At 31.5% G+C, this 22,814-nt stretch overlaps 1 protein-coding gene and 1 pseudogene across 1 annotated transcript; both read left to right on the top strand.

The window, feature by feature from the left end:
• The first annotated feature begins 9,872 nt into the window (after positions 1-9,872).
• On the top strand, positions 9,873-12,365 carry LOC113849438 (pentatricopeptide repeat-containing protein At1g74600, chloroplastic). Its single transcript, XM_027479349.1, has one exon. The coding sequence runs from the start codon at positions 9,873-9,875 to the stop codon at positions 12,363-12,365; it is 2,493 nt and encodes an 830-aa protein (XP_027335150.1).
• A 9,034-nt stretch (positions 12,366-21,399) lies between these two features.
• Positions 21,400-22,559, top strand: LOC113849437 (annotated as a pseudogene).
• Positions 22,560-22,814: the final 255 nt, after the last annotated feature.

The raw sequence follows: 22,814 nt of genomic DNA, 5'->3' as shown, positions 1-22,814 counted from the left end.
GAAATAAAAAAGAATTTGAAAGTAACTTAAAGCTTAAAAGATAGAAACTTGGACCCACATAAGAGTTCACTAGGTGCCAATGAAGTCATCCATTATTATGGTGGAAGCCTATGAAGAAATAAAATCAAAACTAAGGTCTATAGAAATCAATTAGTAAGTTGTGGAGTCCACATAACTATGGATTATGTTGGCTGATCAAATTCAAAGTTTTCCAAGTTTATGGATATGTTGTAGGAATCACCATGACCATGGATTAAGTGATAGCAAAGTGATTTCCATATTTTTATTAGCTTTTAAGTACTCTAGAGAGATTTTTAATACCTTAAGTGTAAATAGAAAAGTTATGGCACAAAATGAGAAGTTCAACTTAATTAGCCTATATTTTTATATGTTTTTATAACATATTTTTATAACTTTGGCCCTTATTTGTGTGTTTTTATAATTGATTTATTTATTAATTGTTGCAGTTTAGAATGAATTTATCACTAACAAATTATGGAAGCATTTTTGTCATGATTAGAAGAAATTTGATAGAAAACAGTGTCACGCACAACAAGAAGCGTGACTTTGCTTAACAATCAACCTTAGTACTTTGTGATCATGCTAGAGGGTATGCATGACTGCACTTCTCTCATGGTGTAACTGATTTAGAGGTTTTCAAAGAACCCTCGAGAGGGAATGAACTTTAAATTTGACAATAAAAAATCTTATCTTTTTGTATTGATAAGTCATATATTTGTTAGAGATAAAATATATTTTTTGAAGTGGAGATCATTAATAAAAATGAAGGATACATTTCTGGGGTTTGAGCAAGTGATCGGGAGCCTTTTTTGGAGACAAAAACTCTTCTTATCTCTTACCATTGAGATTCTTTTAATTTGCATTAATTTTTGAATAAATGTGAATTTCTGTACAAATGTTTTCCCTTCTTATTTCATTATAGGTAGCTAAATTCATAATTAGGGTTATGGTGCATCCTTTATATAGTTTATGTAGTTTTTATGTTTAATGACAATTATCATTTCCTTTTTATATTGATTTTACTCTACTGCATTTATATTTATATGTTGAAATTGATTACTCTTAACATATCATAATTGATTATATTGTAGGCAACCATACCACATGTAGTTAATGAAATTATAGGGTAAAATAGAATAAAGAATTAAGTAGACCAAACTTAATTTTTCTCTTTCAATCAATTATTAAATTAAAAAACTCAAGCTCTTTATTCTTTTTATCTCTTTTTGCCTTGCATGACCATTAGGGATAATAGTTTAGGGAAAATAATATTAACATTGAGTGTCAGTAGCTTTAGTACAAATCAGGATTAATGTTAAACTAAAAGTGAATATAAAGAGGTATAAAGATGAAACTAAAAGCCATAGATTCAACTCAAATAGTTTCGTGTTAATAGTTGTGCTATTTTGTTTTCATTTTGTAACACTTTAAATTTAATTTCCATAAATAAGAAATTTCACAAATTTTTGAGATAATAAAATTTTCATTTTTAATTCAAGTTTCATTAACCATTTCAAATAAAGGAAGGAGTTACAAATTATATCAAATAGTTGCTATAAGACTTATTCAAATACAACAGTTTTCCAAAATAATATCCTAAGTCTTATAGCAATTCCATCCACCCCTTCACTGAGTCTGGTGCTAATCGTCTTGATTATTTGAAAAATGAATGTAAGGGTGAGTACTTTACACTACCTAAAAACACACAATCAACGTAGAGTCTCACTTCCAACACATTTTCAATACATTAAACAAACACAATCACAGGCAACATTCCATATTCATAGACAGTACACAAAACTTGTGTATACACACATACCAACCACATTCACTGTGGCACTGTGATCATAAATTTACACCATGAATGGTCACTGGTTACCCCCGCCTCACGGATACCACGTGGGCAATCATGGGTCGCTCAGCAAAGATAGCGATCAAAGGTCTAGTTAGGAAGAGAGTGTGTGGCTTGTGGTGCACCTGTTCCGCAGTCGGTGTCACCACCATTCCCTCTTCCCCAAGGTATTTCTACCGTCCTCATCTCTCACATCTCTAGTGTATCGCTGAACTATTCACAACACATTACAACAGCGCTAAAACGCCCATTCACATATATTCCATTCATGCATGCAGTAATCATGCTTACACACGACACACAGCCCACAATTATCGTTCACATTACACAGCCTTTGGGTCCACATTTTCACAATATTCATTCAAATATACGGCACAAGTGCCCATACTCATTCTATCACACAACATTTACATACAATCCACATCCATCAATTTTGGATCAACACACATCATGTTCACATATCACGGCACATGACCCACGTTACATTTCTCAGCAATTTCCTACCCACTAACTCAACCACAACACAATATTCAGCAAAATAACAATAATTCATGCACAAAAGAGTAGGATAGAGTCCCCCGTTACCTTGGATTGACGTCCCACGCGCTAAATCACCAAGAAGTGCTTCCCCTCACGACTTTCGTCCTAAACACATGGAGAAACTCCATAAGAACCCAGAGGAACCATGAAAACAGAGAAAGGGGATGAAAAATCAAAACCCTAACCATTAAAACTTACCTCCAAGTGTTTCCCACACGAATTCAACCTTCAATCAAGCTCCCGAACGACTTTGGAGGCAATTAATCTACGGAATAGGGCTTTGGGAACAAGAGGATCAAAGGAATTTCGAAGGAAGAAAGAGAAATAACTCTCCCCAAACCCTAATCCCCGTTAAATCCTTTTCTGATCGCGACATTCTCGCTATAGCAAGATATTCTCGTTGCAGCGAAAAAATCAGAGAAAACTGCACTCTGGTTTCTGCAGAATCTCACTACAGCGAGATTACACCAAGAATTGGACCCTAAACTGTAGCTCTGTCGCTATAACGAGACGTCTCTCGCTACAGCGAGAAGGCGACAATTCTGGTCCTTCCTCCTAGGGCCCTCTCGTTATAGCGAGAATCCTCTCGCTACAGCGAGAATAGCCCAGTGTTACGTCCCGTACTTAGGCACTTAGCCCATTTTCAGCCTATCCAGTCATACATACACATATATACACATATTCATGTACTTAATACACATAAAACATCATTTTCAAATAAATCAACACACATATAAATATATATATATATATATATATATATATAAGAATAATAATAATTAATATTACCAAAATTCAGGGCGTTACACATTTGATTACTCTTCTTGATTTAAGTCTTTTATAAATTTCTCTTACACATTGTTTAAATTCAAGCAATTAAATTACAATAATCTTGGTAATTGAAAATAATCTTTGTGAGACGATATTCTAGAAACTCAATTCGAGAATCTCTTTATTACTTTTCGACAGCTACATTCTCCATTGAACAAGTTTTTTGGGTTGTTGTTAGGGATTGTTTTGCAATATAGAGAAAATTCAGCATTTAATTGATTTGAACATTTGTTTTCCTTTTATTTAATTTTTTAAGTCTTTAATTTTTGCTTTTCATCTCTTTTTCTTTTGTGAATTTCCTTTGTTGTCTGAGCACTCATTCCAAGTCTCTTACAACTTTTGCATTTGATTCAAAGATTGAAAAGATTGTATTCAGACAAAAGAAAGAGTTCAAAAGAACAAAAGATGACACAACAAAGAACTTTGCAAGATTACTTTATACCTACTACTAAGGGTGTTGTTAGAAGTACTCTGGCCCCCAATGTGGAGACTAACAACTTCAAGTTAAAGCTAGCTCTAATCAGTATTGTTCAAAATTTTATCCAGTTTAGAAGTTTACTCAATGAAGACCCCAACCTCCATTTGAATAAGTTTCTTCAGCTCATTGATACCATAAAGTATAATGTGACACACCCTTTTTTTATTTATTTATTATTTGATAAATTATTTTAGTATTGGGTAATGATGGAATATGTTTTGATTGAATTGATGAGTATTTAATAGAGTTTTGGTACAGAGGTCTCACTCAGGTGAGATAGATCTCACTCAAGCGAGACTAAGCGTCCAAAACCACATGATTTCAGAGTAATCTCGCTAAAGTGAGACAGGATAGACTTGGCCCAACTGTCCTTTTGCCCAAGCAGGAGGTGATCTCGCTCAAGCAAGCAGAGATCTCGCCCAGGTGAGATTAGTCGTTCAGGTAAAGATTCACAGGAAAAATGGTCAACTCTTTGGACGTATTCTCGGTCAGGCAAAAATGACCTTGCTCAAGTTAAAATATCAGAAAAAGCCTAGAATGACCATTGTCTGGTATTCTCACCCAGACGAGATATGTCTCCATCAAGCGAGAGTGTGCGGGGCTAAGTTATTTAAGAGATTTCTAGCATAAAAATTTCATTTTCACTCTAAGTCTTATGTTCTCTCTCAACTTTCTCTAAACTCTCACTTTCTTTCCTTAGAAAAACCTCCTTCAAACTTTGATCGTTCCTCGAATTCAAACTTGGATGTCAAATCTAAGCGATTCCAAGTAAATTTCTCTGAGTTTTTTTTTTTTTTTTTTTTAAGATTCTTTGTTCGTTTCTCTTCATTTTTCATTTCTTAAGGGTATCTCATGATATCCAAGAAAACTTCTGTTATTGAATAGTAACCTTTATCAATCTCTCCAAATACTCATTTTAAGGTAAGGAGAGCTCTATTTTATCATTTTATTAAAGTGTATATTTTGTACTCGTGGGAGCATTATTACATAATTATTATATGAAAATATATGTTTGAATAATAGTACTTGCAAGGAAAAGCTAATGATATGCATATTTGATTGTTTGGCTTAAGTGATTATGTTATGTGTACATGAAATATATAATGAGTACCCAGTGTGGGGTGTTATGAAAAATATGATATTCTAGATGGATAACAAATAATGATGTATGTTTTTGGTTGGTATGAGTGGCTATAATGTAGTTGTATGAAATATGATATTATGATTGAATAATATGTGATTGTAAAGAAAAATTGATGATGTATGTTTGAAAATTTGGATATGATAAAATGTTATTAATGGATGTTTTGCAGTTTTGATATGACAATATACTCTGGAAATAAATTGTGTCGTAAATTTAGTCTAGAAGTGCTTTATTAAGTGTGAATGCCAATTTTTTGCCTCCAAGGGATTGCCTCTAAATTTTTTAAAATATATATATAAAAATTGTTTTACATAAAAAATAGAAAATTTTGAAAAAAAAGAGAGACTGGTTCATGGAAATGGAAGCCCTGCACCGTGCAGGCTTATGCTCCAAAATCAAAACCGAATCCATACATGAGAAAGGGAAAGTTCAGAAATTTGTCTCCATGTGAAACCCTAAAAATGACTAGTATAAAAACACAAAGAAGAAATCTAAAAAGGGGGCTTTCAGAAACAAAAAATTTTAAGAGCGGCAAAATCTTAAAGGAAAAAAAAAAGAGCTTTCAGAGACGAAGAAAAGGAGGCACAAAGTTTAGTTCTGCAAAAAGAGAAAAAAAATCAAAAAGAAGAAGGAGAATACCAAGAAAATCAGAGATAAAAGAAGAGAAGTTACACCCTGAATAAAATCTTCATCCTCTATTCTTCTTCAGACTCAAAGTTATATCTTCATAGGGAATGAAACTGCAAGATATATTTTTTTCAGAGACAAAGCTCTTATTTTTGCTTGTCCTGCTAGTTTAAAATGCTACAATAAAAAGTATGAGACTTCTCGAATGAAAGAAATACAAATTCGTGGATCAACTTCTGCTATTACATAACCATTTTTTATTTTTTTATTTAATTATTTTATTGTTTTAAAAAGCTGTCGTGCATCAATCACATTTCATTCCCTTTTTTTTAGTTTTTTTACTTCTTTATAATTTTTTAATTATTTTGCTTCACAAAAATCATTCAAAACTTACAATACACAAACAAAATCTGAGCCATTTTAATTTTATTTATTTTTTTCTTTACACTTTGATCTAAAAATATAATTAATTTTTGTTTCATTTTATTTATTTTTTATTTATTTTATTCTGTTATGTAATTTGTGTCATTTTATCATCATTATTATTATTATTATTATTTGTTACATTTATATATATATATATATATATTTATATGGATCTTACTTATTATTTTTATTTATTTATAATTTATTTATAATTTTTTATTATTTTATTTTAGTTTAATCATTTTGAAATCATTTATTGATTAACCTAAGGGATAGTGATAATAACAGTGAATGATCAAATTTGATTCATCTAGCATAAATTTTTTTTTTTAATTGTTATAATGTATTTAGTTTTTCTTAATTATTTATTTTTATATAATTTGTTTTAGTTTTCATTTTTATTATTTATTTATGATTTTGTTGTATTGTATAATCTCATAATGTTGATGTAATTTAATTGCATAATTGTTGAATTTTTTATTAAATAATTAAAAAATAATATGATTACATCAATTTATAACACTAACTTATAGCTTCTCTATTATCATGTATTATAAATTGATAAAGTTTATGTATATCTCCGTTACAAAGACTTTATGTAATATTAATTTATCATATATTATCTTTAATTAATTAGTTAATTACTTTAATAATAAATTAATATATATTTTCCTTTTAATCACTAACTTGTGAATCAATCAACTAATTTAAATCTAAATTATTTTATTAACAAAACAATTTATAATGCTAATATGTAACAACTCTTCCTTTATGCATTATAAATTGTCAGAAACCTAGGTGTACCAATGTTATCTTAGGTTTTATATAATATAAATCTAAAAAATAGAATATTTAATCTTTTTATTAAATAAGTATCTTCTTTAATCAGTTAAAATAAATTTATTTTTATTAAATAAAATTAATTTCATATTTTAAAATTTGTTGAATCATATTTATAATTTTGATAAATTAAATAACTAATCATAAACACGCTGTAGAGCACTTAGAACGAGTGGGCATATATTAAAAGAAATTGTGAAATGATAAAAAAAATTAAAATAAAATAAAAACGAAAATTATAAAATGTAAAAGAAAAATTTAACCATAAACAAAATAAAATAAAATAAAACACAAATTGTTTAAATCAATTAAATTTGAGATTTTCTTAATATTGAAAAAGCAATCCTCGACAATAGCACCAAAAACTTGTTCGGAAGGCAAGTGTACCCATTGAGAAGTAATACAGGTTTCTTAAATTAAGTTTCTGAAATATCGTCCCACAAGGATTGTTTTCCAATTACTAAGAATTTTCTAATTCAATTGTTTAAGCTTCAAAGATACGAGATTAATTAAAAACAAGAATTTATAAAATCAATTATAAAACTAAGAACTAAGAGCAAGGAATACAAATGCACGTCTTGGTTGAACTTATCGGAGAGGAACCTAGGGCATATGGGTTTTCTCATTCAATCCTTTATGTTATTTTTCTATTTAACTCTAAATTCGATTTCCTTGTGATTACCAATCATTCATACGAATATTATTAATATTCTTTTCTCTAAATTAACATCTCCAATAGTCATGCAAGACATCAATTTAAGAAAGCTTAAGGAACCTATGAACTTGTTAATTTAATAACGATTAGAAGAGAAAGATTGGTTTGGTCCACATAATCTTTTGTCTCGTTTTACCCTATAAATCTATTAATTAACCGAGGTACAATTGTCTGACAATATAATTAATTAGGATTAAGAAAGAAGCGCAATAGGATAAAATCTAATCATAAAACAGAAATTAAATTTAAATTCAAATATCAAATTTCCATAAATTCATGAATAATAGTTCTCATAGCCCTAACTATGGACTTAGTTACTCATGCTAAAGAAAAGAACTAAAACAATCATAAACAAAGTCATAATCAAAAGAAATAGCAAACTAGAGTGTGAGATGTGTTCCCCGGTCTTCAAGTACGATCGCTTGAAGCTCCAAGTCTCGCCAAGCATGTGCCAAGAATCCCATGCATGAGAGACGAGATCAGATGTATTCTAGAGCCAAAACTAAGATGTAAAAATGGTCTCCTTACGATGCTTGAGATTTCCCCTTTTATAGGATTTGAAAATCCTAGAAACTCTTAATAATTGGGCTTCCTGCAAATGAGCACGGCCGTGCAAGGCCTTAAGCACGATCGTACATGAGCTCGAAGCACCCCCTTACTTATTGAATTGGTCTAGGCGTGCTGACTGCTGCGAAACTCTAATCTTCTATCAATTTGGGCCCAAAATCCACTTGCGGCCTTTTTATACCAAACTACATAATTAATATATAAATTAGTGTAAAATCTAAATAAAATAAAGGTCAAATATAAATATATGGGGTGTAAAATAGGGCTTTTAAGAGACAAAAAAAAATGAATTAAAAATATTAATTTTTGATAAAAATAAAGTCAACCTGATTTACATCAAGGATAGTATTCAAAGAAATTTTTAAAAAGATGTAATAAAATATTTAAATATTACTTAATGTTATTCAAATTTTGTTTACTAAATTTCTTACATATTTTTATGTTTTAATATATGAAAATAATTACTATTTTAAAATATTTTTTTAACTTGAATTAAGCAATTATATATTAATATTTTTTTATGTATTATTCAAGTTATATTTATTAAAATAGTGAATATATTTATCTAATTAAATTATTTTTTACATAAAAACTAAAAAACAACAAAATGTATTTTAATAATCAAAATATTTTTTATACTGATTAATGACCAATTGGAAGAAAAAAAATAAAGAGAATTTATTTACTATAATTATGTCTAATTTTAAATTTATTTAATTTATATTATATAAAATAATACTATATTTAAATATAATCAAAATATACTTTATTTAAATAATAAAAATAATTGATATATTTATATTATTAATTAATTTCTTTATTAGAGAATGGAAAAATAACTACATTTATATTAATAATAATATTATTAAATTTATATCAGATAACCATTAATTTTATATAATAAATCTTTTATATATTTATATGGTAAATTATTATATATATATATATATATATAATTTAAGTTAAAATTATCGATAAAATATTTATTATTATATTATATATCAAATTTATCTAAAGAATCATAAGCCATTTAAAAAACAGTTGATATATTTATATTATTAACTATTTTTTTATAATAAAATAATAATACTTACTTTAATAATCATAATAATTTTATAATAAAGTAAAATTAATGATAATATTAATTTTTAAATATTAGTAATATTAATATAATTTTTTAAATTTAATATAATTTAAAATAATTTATTAATTTAATTATTAAATAGCTTAAATTTATTTTATATTTTCTTAGTAATTAAAATTTTAAAATTTAATTTTATAAAATTCCGTGGATTGTACTTGCATTGTCCTTTCCTTCTGATTTCAAAATCCAACTCCTTATGTACTTCTAAAAAAACAACTTACAGATTCGAGCATTGAAGGATGCTAACGTGAAAGCCGAATTTTGAGGGGGAAATGTCACTTTGGGAGCTTTTATGAATTATATATGGATTTCATATTCAACAAATCACTTAGGCCATTCCATTCCTAGCCTTGATCAATTGCGTTTAGACTTTGGGTTGTCGATTCGTTAGTTGCTACGTACCTATGGAGAACGGAAATTTATCAGATAAAAAGGCATTCAGTTTGTAGAGAATACTCTGCCATTATACTGAATATGATTGTGACATTGTGTCACTTTCCTATCATTGTTATGACTTCCCTGATCAATAAAAAATTGAAAAGTTCACGACTTGCTTGCAGATTCTCTTCTTCCCTCGCTTTTGTACAAAACCCACTTGTTTCGTGTGTTAAACATGAACAAAACTCCACCTTTTCCAATCCTTTTGAGTTCTTACGTGATTCCAAGTTTTCATGGCATCACTGTGCTATGAACACAAAAATCTTGCATGCCCATTTGCTTAAAACCCGTGATTTACAATCTGATATCTTCTTAATGAACTCTTTGCTCCATTGGTACTGTAAATCTGCTGACATGGCTGTTGCCTGCAAGCTGTTTGATACAATTACTCTTCCAAATCTTGTTTCTTGGAACATCATGATATCCGGTTATGACCGTGATTTGATGTTTGAGAAGTCATTGGAAATGTTTTGTAGGATGCGTTTGATTGGCGTTAAGCCTGATGAATTTAGTTATGGGAGTGTTCTTTCGGCCTGTAGTGCTTTGCAAGCTCCAATATTTGGCAAGCAAATTTATTCACTTGTGATGAAAGATGGTTTTCTTTCCAGTGGTTATGTTCAGACTCGAATGATGGATTTGTTTTCCAAACTTTGCAACTTCAAGGTGGCGCTCAGGTTTTTCCATGATGCTTCATGTGATAATGTGGCGTGTTGGAATGCTATTATTTCTTTGGCAGTTAAGAGCCAAGAAAACTGGGTTGCTTTGAATCTGTTTTGTCAAATGTGTTGTGAATCTCTACAGCCAAATAGTTATACATTTCCAAGCATATTAACAGCATGTTGTGTGCTTAAGGAGATGCATATTGGGAAATCAGTTCATGGGTGGGTGATCAAATGTGGTGCAACAGATGTCTTTGTGGAGACTGCTATTGTTGATTTATATGCAAAATTTGGATGTATGAGAGAAGCTTTTAGACAATTCACTGGGATGCAAGTCCATAATGTGGTCTCCTGGACTGCTATAATTTCTGGGTTTGTGCAAGAGGATGATATTATTTTTGCTCTAAAACTTTTCAAAGATATGAGAGAAATAGGGCAGGAGATAAATAGCTATACTGTTACAAGTGTACTTTCTGCATGTGCTAAACCTGGGATGATTAAGGAGGCAGGTGAAATTCATTCCTTGGTATTAAGACTAGGGCTGAATTTGGACGCTAAGGTTGGGGCTGCTTTAGTCAACATGTACGCAAAAATAGGAGAACTTGGACTATCTGAATTAGCCTTTGGCGAGATGAAAAATGTAAAGGATCAGAGTGTATGGGCAGCCATGTTGTCATGTTTTGGTCAGAACCAAAATTCTGGAAGGGCATTTGAATTATTCTGTGAAATGTTAGGAGAAGGAATGAAACCTGACGAGTATTGTATTAGTAGTGTGTTAAGTATTATGAGCTTAAATCTAGGGTCCCAGATACATGGTTACATTTTGAAGTCTGGGTTACTCACCAATATTTCTGTAGGCTGTTCACTTTTAACAATGTACTCTAAGTGTGGTTGTTTAGAGGAATCTTATAAAGTTTTTCAGTTAGTTCCTGTCAAGGACAATATCTCATGGACCTCCATGATTTCTGGTTTTGCAGAGCATGGGTGTGCAGATCGAGCTCTTCAGCTATTTAAAGAAATGCTCTATCAAGATATTGTACCTGATAACATTACCTTAATTTCAACTCTAACTGCATGTTCTGATCTTTGTTTCTTAAAGATGGGTAAAGAAATTCATGGGTATGCGCTTTGTTTAGGAGTAGGAACAGACACAGTTGTTGGTAGTGCACTTGTAAACATGTATTCAAAATGTGAAAGCTTGAATTTGGCAAGGACGGTGTTTGATATGCTGCCCCAAAAGGACGCATTTGCTTGCTCTTCCTTGGTCTCAGGATATGCCCAAAAGGGTCTAATTGAAGAGTCATTTTTGTTGTTCCATGATATGCTCCTGACTGGTGTAACAGTTGATGCCTTTACAATTTCATCCATTCTTGGGGCTGCTGCACATTTGTATCAGTCAGACATTGGAACACAACTGCATGCCTACATTGAAAAATCAGGGTTACAAGCAGATGTATCTGTTGGTAGTTCACTAGTGACAATGTACTCAAAATGTGGAAGTATTGAGGATTGCCGTAAAGCATTTGATGATGCCGAGAACCCTGATTTGATAGGTTGGACATCCATCATAGTGAGCTATGCACAACATGGTAAAGGAAAAGAGGCCTTAGCTGCTTATGAATTGATGAGAAAAGAAGGCATCCAACCTGATGCAATAACTTTTGTTGGTATTCTATTGGCATGTAGTCATAGTGGGCTAATTGAAGAAGCCTTCTTCTATCTTGATTCAATGTTCAAAGACTATAACATTAAGCCAGGTCCTCGTCATTATGCTTGTATTGTTGATCTTCTCGGTCGATCAGGTAGACTGAGAGAGGCTGAAAGTTTCATTAAAAAGATGCCTGTTAAGGCAGATTCTCTAATATGGGGAATTTTGCTTGCTGCTTGCAAGGTCCATGGTGATTTTGAGCTTGGCAAGTTAGCAGCCAAAAAGGTAATGGAATTGGGGGCAAGTGATGCTGGAGTGTATGTGTCCTTTTCAAACATCTGTGCAGATGTAGGACTGTGGGAAGAAGTCTCAAAGATTAGAAGCTCGTTGAAGGGAATTAGGATGAAGAAAGAGCCTGGTTGGAGCCTTTTATGAAGAGCTATGATGTCATTATTGGTGAATCTTAAAAGCTACTAATTTTATCTCTTTGATTCCTTGCATAAATATAAGGAAAAATAATCAGAGTTTGACATCTGAAGACTAGATTCTTGCAGCAACACAACCATCATTCTGGATGATGTTAGATGCACAACTGTCAACTTAAATGTCAAGAAGATATACAAATATAGCCATAACAGAATCTTAAATTGAAAGTAATTGCACAATTAACAACAACAACCAAGTCTTATTTCCTTAGGTGAGGTCGGCTACATAGACCACACAATGCCATTGAACTTAATTAAGAACCAAATTTTCAAAAATTTAATTAATCAAAAGATCTTTTTTAATAATTTTGTCTAAAGTTTTTTTGGGTCTCCCTCAATTCCTCTTTATCGGACTTAAGAAGAGTCAGGTCTTCTTTGTACATGATTAAATTATCTTAAATGATTTTTAATCATCTTTTCTACAATAGGTGCTATTTCAATATTCTTTCGTATACTATCATTTTATATCTTATTCTTTTTCGTGTGTCCACTCATCTACCTTAGTATTCTCATTTTTTTCATTCTCACTTTTTTCTCGTGTTTTTCTTTTAAAGTCCAACATTCACTACCATGTAATATTGCAATATGATAAAAAATTTCTTTCAGCTCGATAAATACTTTACAGTCACAAATAACTTTTAATATTTTTCTCAACTTTAATTACTCAACTTGTATTCTATGAATAACATCTTCATTAATTTTTCTATCATTTTGTATAATCAATTCCAAGTATCTGAAACTGGAAACTTGTGGTATAATATCATTTCTAATTTTAACTTTCAAAGCATGATCTTTATTGTGTTTTTTGCTAAACTTACCATGCATATATTCTGTATTATTTCTACACAAGTGAAAATCCTCATATTCTAAAATCTCCCTCTATAACTCAAGTTTTGCATTAAAGTCTTCAACTAACATTATATCATCTACAAAGAATATGCAATGAAAGATTATCTTTTATGTTATTTATAAGCACATCTAAGATTAGATTAAACAAGAATTCAAAGTAGAGTTTTGACATAAATTTATTCCAATTAGGAAGTCATTAAATATGCTTTTAGAAATTCTCACATATGTAGTTATCTCTTCATACATGTCTTGTATAGCTTGAAAATATGCTACATGTGCTCTTTTTTTTTTTTTTTCTTAAGTCTTCTATAACACTTCTCTTAGTACCCGATCATATGCCTTTTCTAAGTCAATAAAAACCATGTATAAGTTTTTTTCTTTGTAGTGATATTTTTCCATCATCTTTCATAAAGGTTATATAGCTGCTGCGTAGACCTTCCTAGCATAAAATCAAATTGATTATCTACAATTTTAATTTTTTCTCGTATTCTATGTTTAATCACCTTTTCCCACAACTTCATTGTGTGAGTCATGAGTTTAATCCCTCTATAATTTGTACAATTTTGGATGTCACTATTGTTCTTGAATATAGGAACCAAAGTACACTTTTTCCATTCATCTGACATATTCTTAATCTCAAAATCTCATTAAAAAACTTAATGAGTCACTCTAATCCTTGTTTTCCCAAACTTTCCTAAACTTCTATAGGGATATTATTGGGGTCAACCGCTTTACCATTCCTCTTAAGAGTTTCTTTTAATTCTCCAACTCAAATCCTATGATAATATGTCAAATTTAGATCATTCGCTTACACTTCTAATTTTGTTAAATTTTGACTTGCTTATTGTCTCATTAAAAAGTTTATAGAAATATTTTTCTCATCAGTTTTTGATGTCTTGATTTGAAACTAAATTTTTTCTTCTTCATCCTTAGCACATCTAACTTGATCCAAATCTTTAGATTTTTTTTCTCTACTTTTGCTAAGTTTATAAATTCTCTTTTTACCATACTTTATCCCAAGGTCTTGATAAAACCCTTCAAAAAGCCTTAGAACATGCTTCACTCACTACTTTCTTATATCATTTCTTGCCTTCCAATATCTTGTTCAATTTTCAGCATTATTTACATGTATGCAAAGTTTTAAAACACAACCTCTTCTCTCTTATTTTCTCTTACACACTTTCATTTCACCACCATAATTCTTTGTCTTTTGGTCCAAAATCTCTAAATTCACCTAAAATTTTCTTGGCAACTTTCATGACCTTCGTAGCAATATTGTCCCAAATGATGCTAGCATAACCTTGTGTCGACCAATTACCCTCTTCTACTAATTATTTCTGAAAGTCCAAGTTTTCCACTTTTAAATAGCTACTGCTTAATTCTTGAAATACTAACATGTCGAATTCTCTATTTACTACTCTTAAAACAAACATAAAGGACCAAAGCCCTATATTTTGTAGTAAGGTTCCCAAATGTATTCAAGGGACCTTTGGTTGCCATAATGTCTGGAGGAAGAATGGTTGAATGTGTAAAACCAATCATAAAACATCTCCAGCCTAGCTAAGAAAAATCCCATTAACAATTTAATATTATGACAAAATATGTGTGTATATATATATATAGATGGAGAATGATCTTCTTATATTAGTGAAGTCTAAAAACTCTTACACTTAGATTTAAGTCTTTCATTTAACTTACATTTAACGGGTAATAATTTATTATTTCACTGATTGTTAAATGTAAGTTAAATAAAAGACTCAGATCAAGTGTAAGAGTTTTTATTATTACACTAATGTAAGAAGATTATGCTCTTTTATATATATATATATATATATATATATATGCCATTAATTTGTTAAAAAAATGAGCCTAAAAATAGGATAAATTACACTTTACTCTTATAGTTTCATACTTTCAAAAATCATCTCCTTGATTTTTATTTTGGTCACCACACTTTTTCTTTTCATATCACTTAAAACACTTCTGGTGTTATTTTTGGTATTATTTACCCCTTATAGCATTGATTAGAAAAAAGTAAAATACAATGGAGTAAGTTAAGAATGTAAAACTTCAAAATAAAGTATAATTTATCCTTTAACATACAATAAGTACTCAAGTGAGATATTAAAGACAGAGTAGAAACTGCCTAAGTGCATTAGTTGCTTAGTTGTTATTCTATGATTATAAAAGGCTAAGAATTGACATTAACCATAGTATATAATCACTAAAAAGAGCTTGGTCTTGTTTCGACCTAAAATCAAGGGCATGATAGTCTACAGTAAGGAGTTTGCGAGGAGCTTCAATTTAAATATTTCATAAATGACTTTTGCTGCTGTATATCTAAATTTTCTTTAAGTTTTTTAATATTGGCTGCATGCTTCAGCCTTAGAAACGAGGTTTTAAAATATACAGAACATAAAAAAAGTTAAATGAGTACTTTGATTCCTATATAAAAGGACAAAGGAGATGTTAAAATTGTGTTAATTATAAAGGGTAAAACTTATGAATTATATTATAAAATTATCAGAAAAATTAATTTAGCTTAGATTAAGAGAAATTAGAATTGCAGAGAATCAATTTAATTTTATGCAAGTAAGGTTTATAACAGAAGTTATTCTAAGAAAGTTGATAGAAAGGTACTGGAGCAAAGGAAAATATTTATTTATAATTTTTATTAACTTAAAAAAAAGCATGTGATGACATACTAAAAGAAATGTGACTTTGAATAAGAAAAGTATTTGTATGATTTATATACGGGTTCTACAAAACATGTATGATAAACTAACTACAAATTTACAAATTCTCAATTAGATGAATAAAAACTTTTATATAACAATAAGTTTACTTCAAAAAGTTTAATAACCTATTCTTGGAACTGATTGAAAGTAAACAAAAGATTGTTATTTAAATGTATGCACTAACGAGGAAGGCCACTAAGAGAGTTGATTGTATGGTTATTAACTCCAAGAAAACAGTAGAGGGAGAAAGAAAAACATTGGACGAAATCATAAAAAGAAATTTTATGATAAATAATTATTTTTTAAAAATTATTTAATATTTTTCTAATGAAATTGTTTGATCCATGTAAATGGTTTCATTTATTAAGAAGAACTTTGATGTTGTTGTCAAATTTGTCCTTTCGTTGTAACTACGTTAAATATCATCTTTAGTTCACTAAATCTTGTCAAAAATTAAACTTTTCTCGTAGAATAACAATGGGACAGCATGACAAAAAAAGAGATCTCATGTCAGGGTGAAGGTTGCGCATCAATAACAAGAAGTCCTAAAACTAATTTATCATTGTTAAAAAATAAAGATCACGTGTTTGAAGCAAAATGACAATAGAAGAGGTGACCGAGATGGGTACATTTTGATCTCTCATTTTGTCCACTAAATTGTACAAAATTGCATATGTTGATTGCAATCTAACATTTAAAGTAATCTCGTAATCATTTTCAATAATTGTTGATAGAAGAAAAAAATGAATGTTCAAAATTAAATTTGACAAAAATGGTTCCTGATGTTAAAGTTAGTCATAACATTATGGGAACTCTTCAATCAGTTTTAATAACTGTGAAATGAAAAAGGAAATAAATGAGTGCTTGAAAGGTTTAAACCATCAATTTTTAGTAAGACGACCCAATTTTTAGCAAGATTTAGGCAAACTGATGCAGAAATTTAATGTGATATACAAAAAATCTGACACAAAAACACAAATTAGAAGAATAAATTAAACAAAAAAAAAAGTTCAAAGACAAAATTAAAACTTAAAATAAATTAAAGAATTAAAATACTATTATTCTTGTCCCCTCTTTGTTATAGACTTAATTCTTCCTAACATGTGGAAGTTACAAGAGATAACAAGTAACCCATTACTTTTGTATCCATAGGTCATTCCTTCTTGTCATTATTAATGAATATGTATCTCCAATTCCAAAACAGACTTGTCTATGTTACAACATGGTTAATTTACTGAAAAATTGTAGGAAAATGTAAGGACCCAAAATGATTGTTGGGCTGTAAAAGGAGAATGTGTTCATCAATTGTCCCATGAGCCCAAAGTTGCAAAGGGTGGCGAGTTGCTGAGGGGTGTGTCCATAAAGGTGGTTTTGTTAGCGAAGAGAGGTTTACTTGGATAATCTTTCTGTTAGTATGAATGGAGAGCTGCTCTCTGTAGAAGCTTTGCTTTGGGCAGTGGTGGGTTGTGTTCCCCTGCTGAATCGTTTCTTTCAAATAACAGGCATACTATTTTCTCTTTCCTATCTCTGTTTACAGTCTTAATTTTCTGGTATTGAGTTTGTATCAAACTGGTCCGACCTGCCGAATACGAAAAAGGAAGAGAGCAGCGCCATTTAGAGAAGAAAGCTTACCAATGCCACCAAAGAAGATGGAGAACAAAGTAGCAGCCTTGGAGAATGAAGTAGCTAATCTACGGGCCACCCTTGTTGCAATGCAGCCGAAAGTGGACGAGAACCGAAGGAAGTTGAAAGGCATGCGTTTGATGAATTTCACGAGCGCGGTGGAGAATGAACTACAGGGGTAAAGTCCAAATATGAAGAGAGCAAGGAGTACATTAATGAAAATGGATTTTGGGTCAGGTTCCCCTATCCAAAATGGCCCAAATCATGTTAATCGACACTATGGGTGTGATTGGGTAATATTTCGAAACATCAAGGAGAATAAAAAAGAAAATAGAATGGGTTGATGTTTAACCTGGAGATCACTTAATAATCGATACGGATCTTCTCATGTTTTGGCAAGAACATGACCCTCCTGTCGTCATTTGCTTAACAGAATTTAAGTGAATTTTCGCTTGAGCAGTGATTTATGACTTAAGCGGCATAATTATGGGATCTAGGCTTCAAAGCGAGTCTAAGCGAGGTTGGTGAATCCTCGCTTAAGCGACAATTCATTGCTTAAGCGAATATAAAATCGCTCTGCATAGCCGAAGCAAATATATTTAATCTTAAGCGAATTTTGGACAGAGGATCAAGAACTTCAGGGTAGTTTATTGCTTAAGCCATTTTAAAATCGCTCAAGCAAAATGTTATTGGCTTGAAGCAGAAGCAAGCAAATTTATTTAAAATGAAGCAAATTTGGGACAGAGAGCATTGATGCACAGGCCTCTAATTCACTTAAGCTAATATGTATTCGCTTAAGCGAATTGTGAATGGCTTGAGCCTATTTTTGGATGGTTAAGCGAAATGTGAATGACTTAAGTAAAAATAAGGGCTTAAGCGAATTATGCAGAAACTGACAGCATGTTATCAAAGGGTAAAATTTTGCAAAATTTGTTATCAATGTCAATTCCAGTCATCTAAAAATAGTTAAATATGGCAGCAAAAGATGGATAATAGACCATTCTATTCCATTCCAATAATGGTATACAATTGTTCACAATTATGCATAACCAAAAATAATTCATTAATACATAGACAAGTCAATAACAAAAGAAGTCATTCCATTCCATTCCAATCTAATCAAATATCATCCAAAATTGTGAAAATATAATTGTTCACTAGACTTGAAATATCAATTGATCCTCTCAACATAACATGGATAAATACTTAAGTCCATTTCATTAATGAAATGTAATTGTTCAAAATGAAAATATACACCAAATGAAATCCATGACAAAACAGGAAATATTTCAAAATAAATACATTAATAAATGATTTTAGGACTATGGATTTATCATGTCTGCCTCATAGTCCTGCTCATTAAAGTCTTGATTATGTTGTTCGTTATTGTTTGCAGCATTATCCTCATCCTCTCCAACTTGTTCTTATGCTTCGTCCTCAACCAGTGGTTCATTTCCCTGAATATCTTCGTTAGCTCCTTCCTCTAGCTGGACCATATCATCCTTTGCATTTTGGTGGTCAGGTGGGAAAGTTGGGTTGTCTCCAGGCCAGGATATAATAGTTGCAAAAGCTTCAGGAGTAGGCCAAGGGAAAGCAGAAGTTTCTCCATGATGTTGGTGTAATGTAAACCTATGAATTGACAAAATGAGGGTTATGTTAAACAAATTGATAATTTCCAAATAGTATGTACAAGAAATTCTTTAAATAAAGTTTACTCGTAAAAGGCCTCATTCAGCTGTGTGTACGCTCAGTTGTTTGTTGCATTTTGTTGTTCTATATGAGTCAAATGGCGTATGACAGCAGAATCTGTATGTGATATGTGAGGCATGAATGGTGCAGTTGGTGGTGGTGTCAATCTAGGTGCTACAGATGAGGTCGGCTGAGAAGAAGTTGGAATAGGATGCTCTAATGGATTCGTGCAGTAATTTCTGATGAAGTGAGAATTTATAGGTTTCCTCAATTTAATTGTTTAGTTGGAGCAGTCGGGAATGCTAACACCTTGTGAAGCACATAGACCAGTGATCAGAGCAGGGAAACCCAAAGGCTTCGTCATTGATGCAGTAGTAGAGGTGTTGGACATGACAAATTGGTGAATTTCATCTGAAATAATTGCTGCTATGTCCACAGTTAAGTTCTCCATAAAGCTATAAATCATATATGCTCGAGGCATGCGAACATCTGAGGTGTGTGTGGTAGGGGCTATGTTTGCAAAGAGAAACGAAGTCCAGATCTGAGCCAAAGTGTTTAAACTTTGCCTCTTGAACCTCACTGCCTTTCCAGCAGTATTTGTCTCAAAGGATTTCCCGGGGATGCATAAGATCTTAGCCACTTCCTGGTCTACAATACCTAAAAATCTCTTTCGACGTTGTTGGTATTGATAAAGCTCTCTTTCTTGTAAGGTCATAGGGTTGCCTAAAAGTGCAGAAATAACTTCTCTGTCATAAGCAACAGTTTACCTTCGAACCTAGGACATCCTCTCTGACTTGTCTGGTATCAACAGCCATGCATTTGCGTAAAATTTTTTTACAATGACTTCATGAATTTGGTTGGGTAGATTTACCAAGTATTCTCATTTCCTTCTGACAATTTCGTGCATAAATTCATCATACTCTCCTTGGTCTAATACTACTTTCCTCTTAGGAGTAATTCCCTTTGCTCCAATTGAATGTATCTTTGAGCCTTTGCCCTAGTTCTGAACCTAAATCTATCCCATGATAAGACTGGTGTATGTGGCTGTGTTTGTAGTGGTTCTTGGTCATCCACAACTTCTTCATTTTGCTGTGAACTTTGCCCAACCTCGGGTCCTTACCTTTTCCTTTGAGGAATTGACTTCTTAGGTCCCATGTTGAAATAAAAATAAGAATTAAAATAATTTATTATAAAATAAAAACAGTTCAGTGGATATCCTAAATATACACTCAAGCTATATATTGTAATTTGCTTAAGCTATATAACTCTGCTAAAGCGGCGATGAGTTTTTGTCAGTTGCATGTATGCCAACCAAATCGCTTAAGCGATTTTAACAGCGCAAATAACTAGCATGGACCCAAAGATAAAGTCAAGAAGAAGAAATCAAAACATCAAAGTGAAGATAAGCAGCATGGACCTAGCACAGAGTATTTTGCATGTATCACAAATAAGAGACAATATGAAAGTAAACTATTTTTGCTATTGGAAACTTTCATTTGAAAAACAACACATATTCACCAGTTAGGTTAAAGAGAAAGTACCTGAGTTGGAAGGTAGAATAAAGGATGTTGGGTTTAGGGTTTTAGGGTGGGAGAAGGAAGGAGAAATTTTAGAAGAAAGGAAGAGTGCAATGAGAATGAGAATGACTTGGTGTTTTGAACTGTAAAGAGTCTAACAGTTGCAAAATTCGCTTAAGCCAATATTATTCGCTTAAGCGAATTACAACATTCATATTTTTTGCTTAAGCGGATATCTTAAGTGAAAATTCACTTAAGCGATTTTTGTTCGCTTAAGCGGATGACTTTTTAAAGTGGCGCCAAAGATCAATGGGATGATGTAGTGAGGAAGTAATAAAGATAAAGCCTTCCTTGAAACACTCTGCATCATTTCTCTTGTCTGAAGACATCATAAAGAATGGAATAGACTCATCTAAATCTACCATTTCCCTAGAGTTGTTCTAAGGAAGTTCCTACCATCTTCTTTTTGAGGTAAACATTTATTTCACATTGTGTTTTCATTTACCATCTTCTTTTTGAGGAATCACAGCTTATGTTCTTCCTTTGTATTTTTTGTGTTAAAAAGGAAATGGAATGCATTGCATGGAAGCCGCATGTTGGGTTACAGTTTGACACTCTTGAAGAAGCATGGAAATATTGGTATGAATATGGAAGGATAGCAGGATTTGGTGTGAGGAAACAATATTATAATAGGAGAAAAGTTGATGGTGTAATTTCATCTTGTTGGTACGTTTGTCGTAAAGAGAGACGTCGAAAGGAGGATAAAAGAAATGCAATAGTTACAAAGCACAGGGCAGAAACTAGAATTGATTGTCTTGCAAGAATAACATTGTTTTTGGGAAGCAACAACAAATATGTTGTACATGAGTTTGTTGAAGAGCTTAATCATCCATTACAACTTTCAGAAACAACACACATGCTTGCTTCGCATCATAAGATAATTGAAGTTCAAGCTCATAAATTGATTTGGCCGAGTCCTCAAGATTGCAACAGAAATAATCATTTCAGCTAATGAGCACACTTGCAGGACATCGAGCTAATGTTGGCTATACTCCATTGGATGTAAAAAATTATTTGAAGGGTAAGAGACAAAAGGGAATGTTATATGGAGAAGTTGGTTGCTTAATGGAATACTTTCAAGGACAGTTAATCGAGAACCCATCATTTTTTCATGCATACCAAATGGATGCTGAGGAACAAATTACAAATATCTTTTGGGCAGAAGCAAAGATGGTAATTGATTACGGGTATTTTGGTGAAGTCATATCACTAAACACTACATATTGCACCAATCGTGCTAATAGGCCTCTAGCCTTATTTTCAGGTTTTAATCATTATCGAGGTGTTGTTATTTTCAGGACAACATTGTTGTATGATGAAACAACATAATCATTTAAGTAGTTGTTTGAGACCTTTTTAGAAGCACACAATCAAAAACAACTTCAAACCATTTTTACAGACCAAGATCAAGCAATAGCAAAGGCAATTGTTCAAGTAATGCCTCACACACATCATGCTTTATGCACATGGCATTTAATACAAAATGGCATAAAACACCTTGGCAATTTGATGAAAAAAGAAAGTCATTTTTTAAGAGAATTGAAAAAATGCATGTATGACTTTGATTCTTCAATTGAGTTTGAGGAGGCTTGGAAAAAGTTTATAACAGAATACAATGTTGAACAAAATTCTTGGATTACTTCACTTTATTCCATAAAGGAGAAATAGGCATCATGTTATCTCAAGGATGTGTTCACCCTTCGAATGCGAAGTACTCAATTAAGTGAAAGTTTAAACTCTGATTTCAAGGCATGTATGAAAGTGGTGTTGACATCAAATAATTCTTTGCTCATTTTGAACGATTTGTTGAAGAAAAGCCTTACAATGAACTGAAGCATGAGTATGACTCCCACCATAAGCTACCTATGTTGCAGTATGAGGTGTCACTAATCTTAATACAAATGGCAAAGGTTTACACAAATA

The sequence above is a fragment of the Abrus precatorius genome, unplaced genomic scaffold (genome assembly GCF_003935025.1).
Source record: "Abrus precatorius isolate BTA unplaced genomic scaffold, Abrus_2018 Scaffold9, whole genome shotgun sequence".
Taxonomy (NCBI): Eukaryota; Viridiplantae; Streptophyta; class Magnoliopsida; order Fabales; family Fabaceae; genus Abrus; species Abrus precatorius.
Note: the sequence above shows the minus strand (reverse complement) of the source record. Positions and strands in the feature narration are given on the sequence as shown.

Excerpts from the sequence above, each read along its gene's own strand:
- LOC113849438 (XM_027479349.1), top strand. The coding sequence starts at position 9,873 with ATGAACACAAAAATCTTGCATGCCCATTTGCTTAAAACCCGTGATTTA.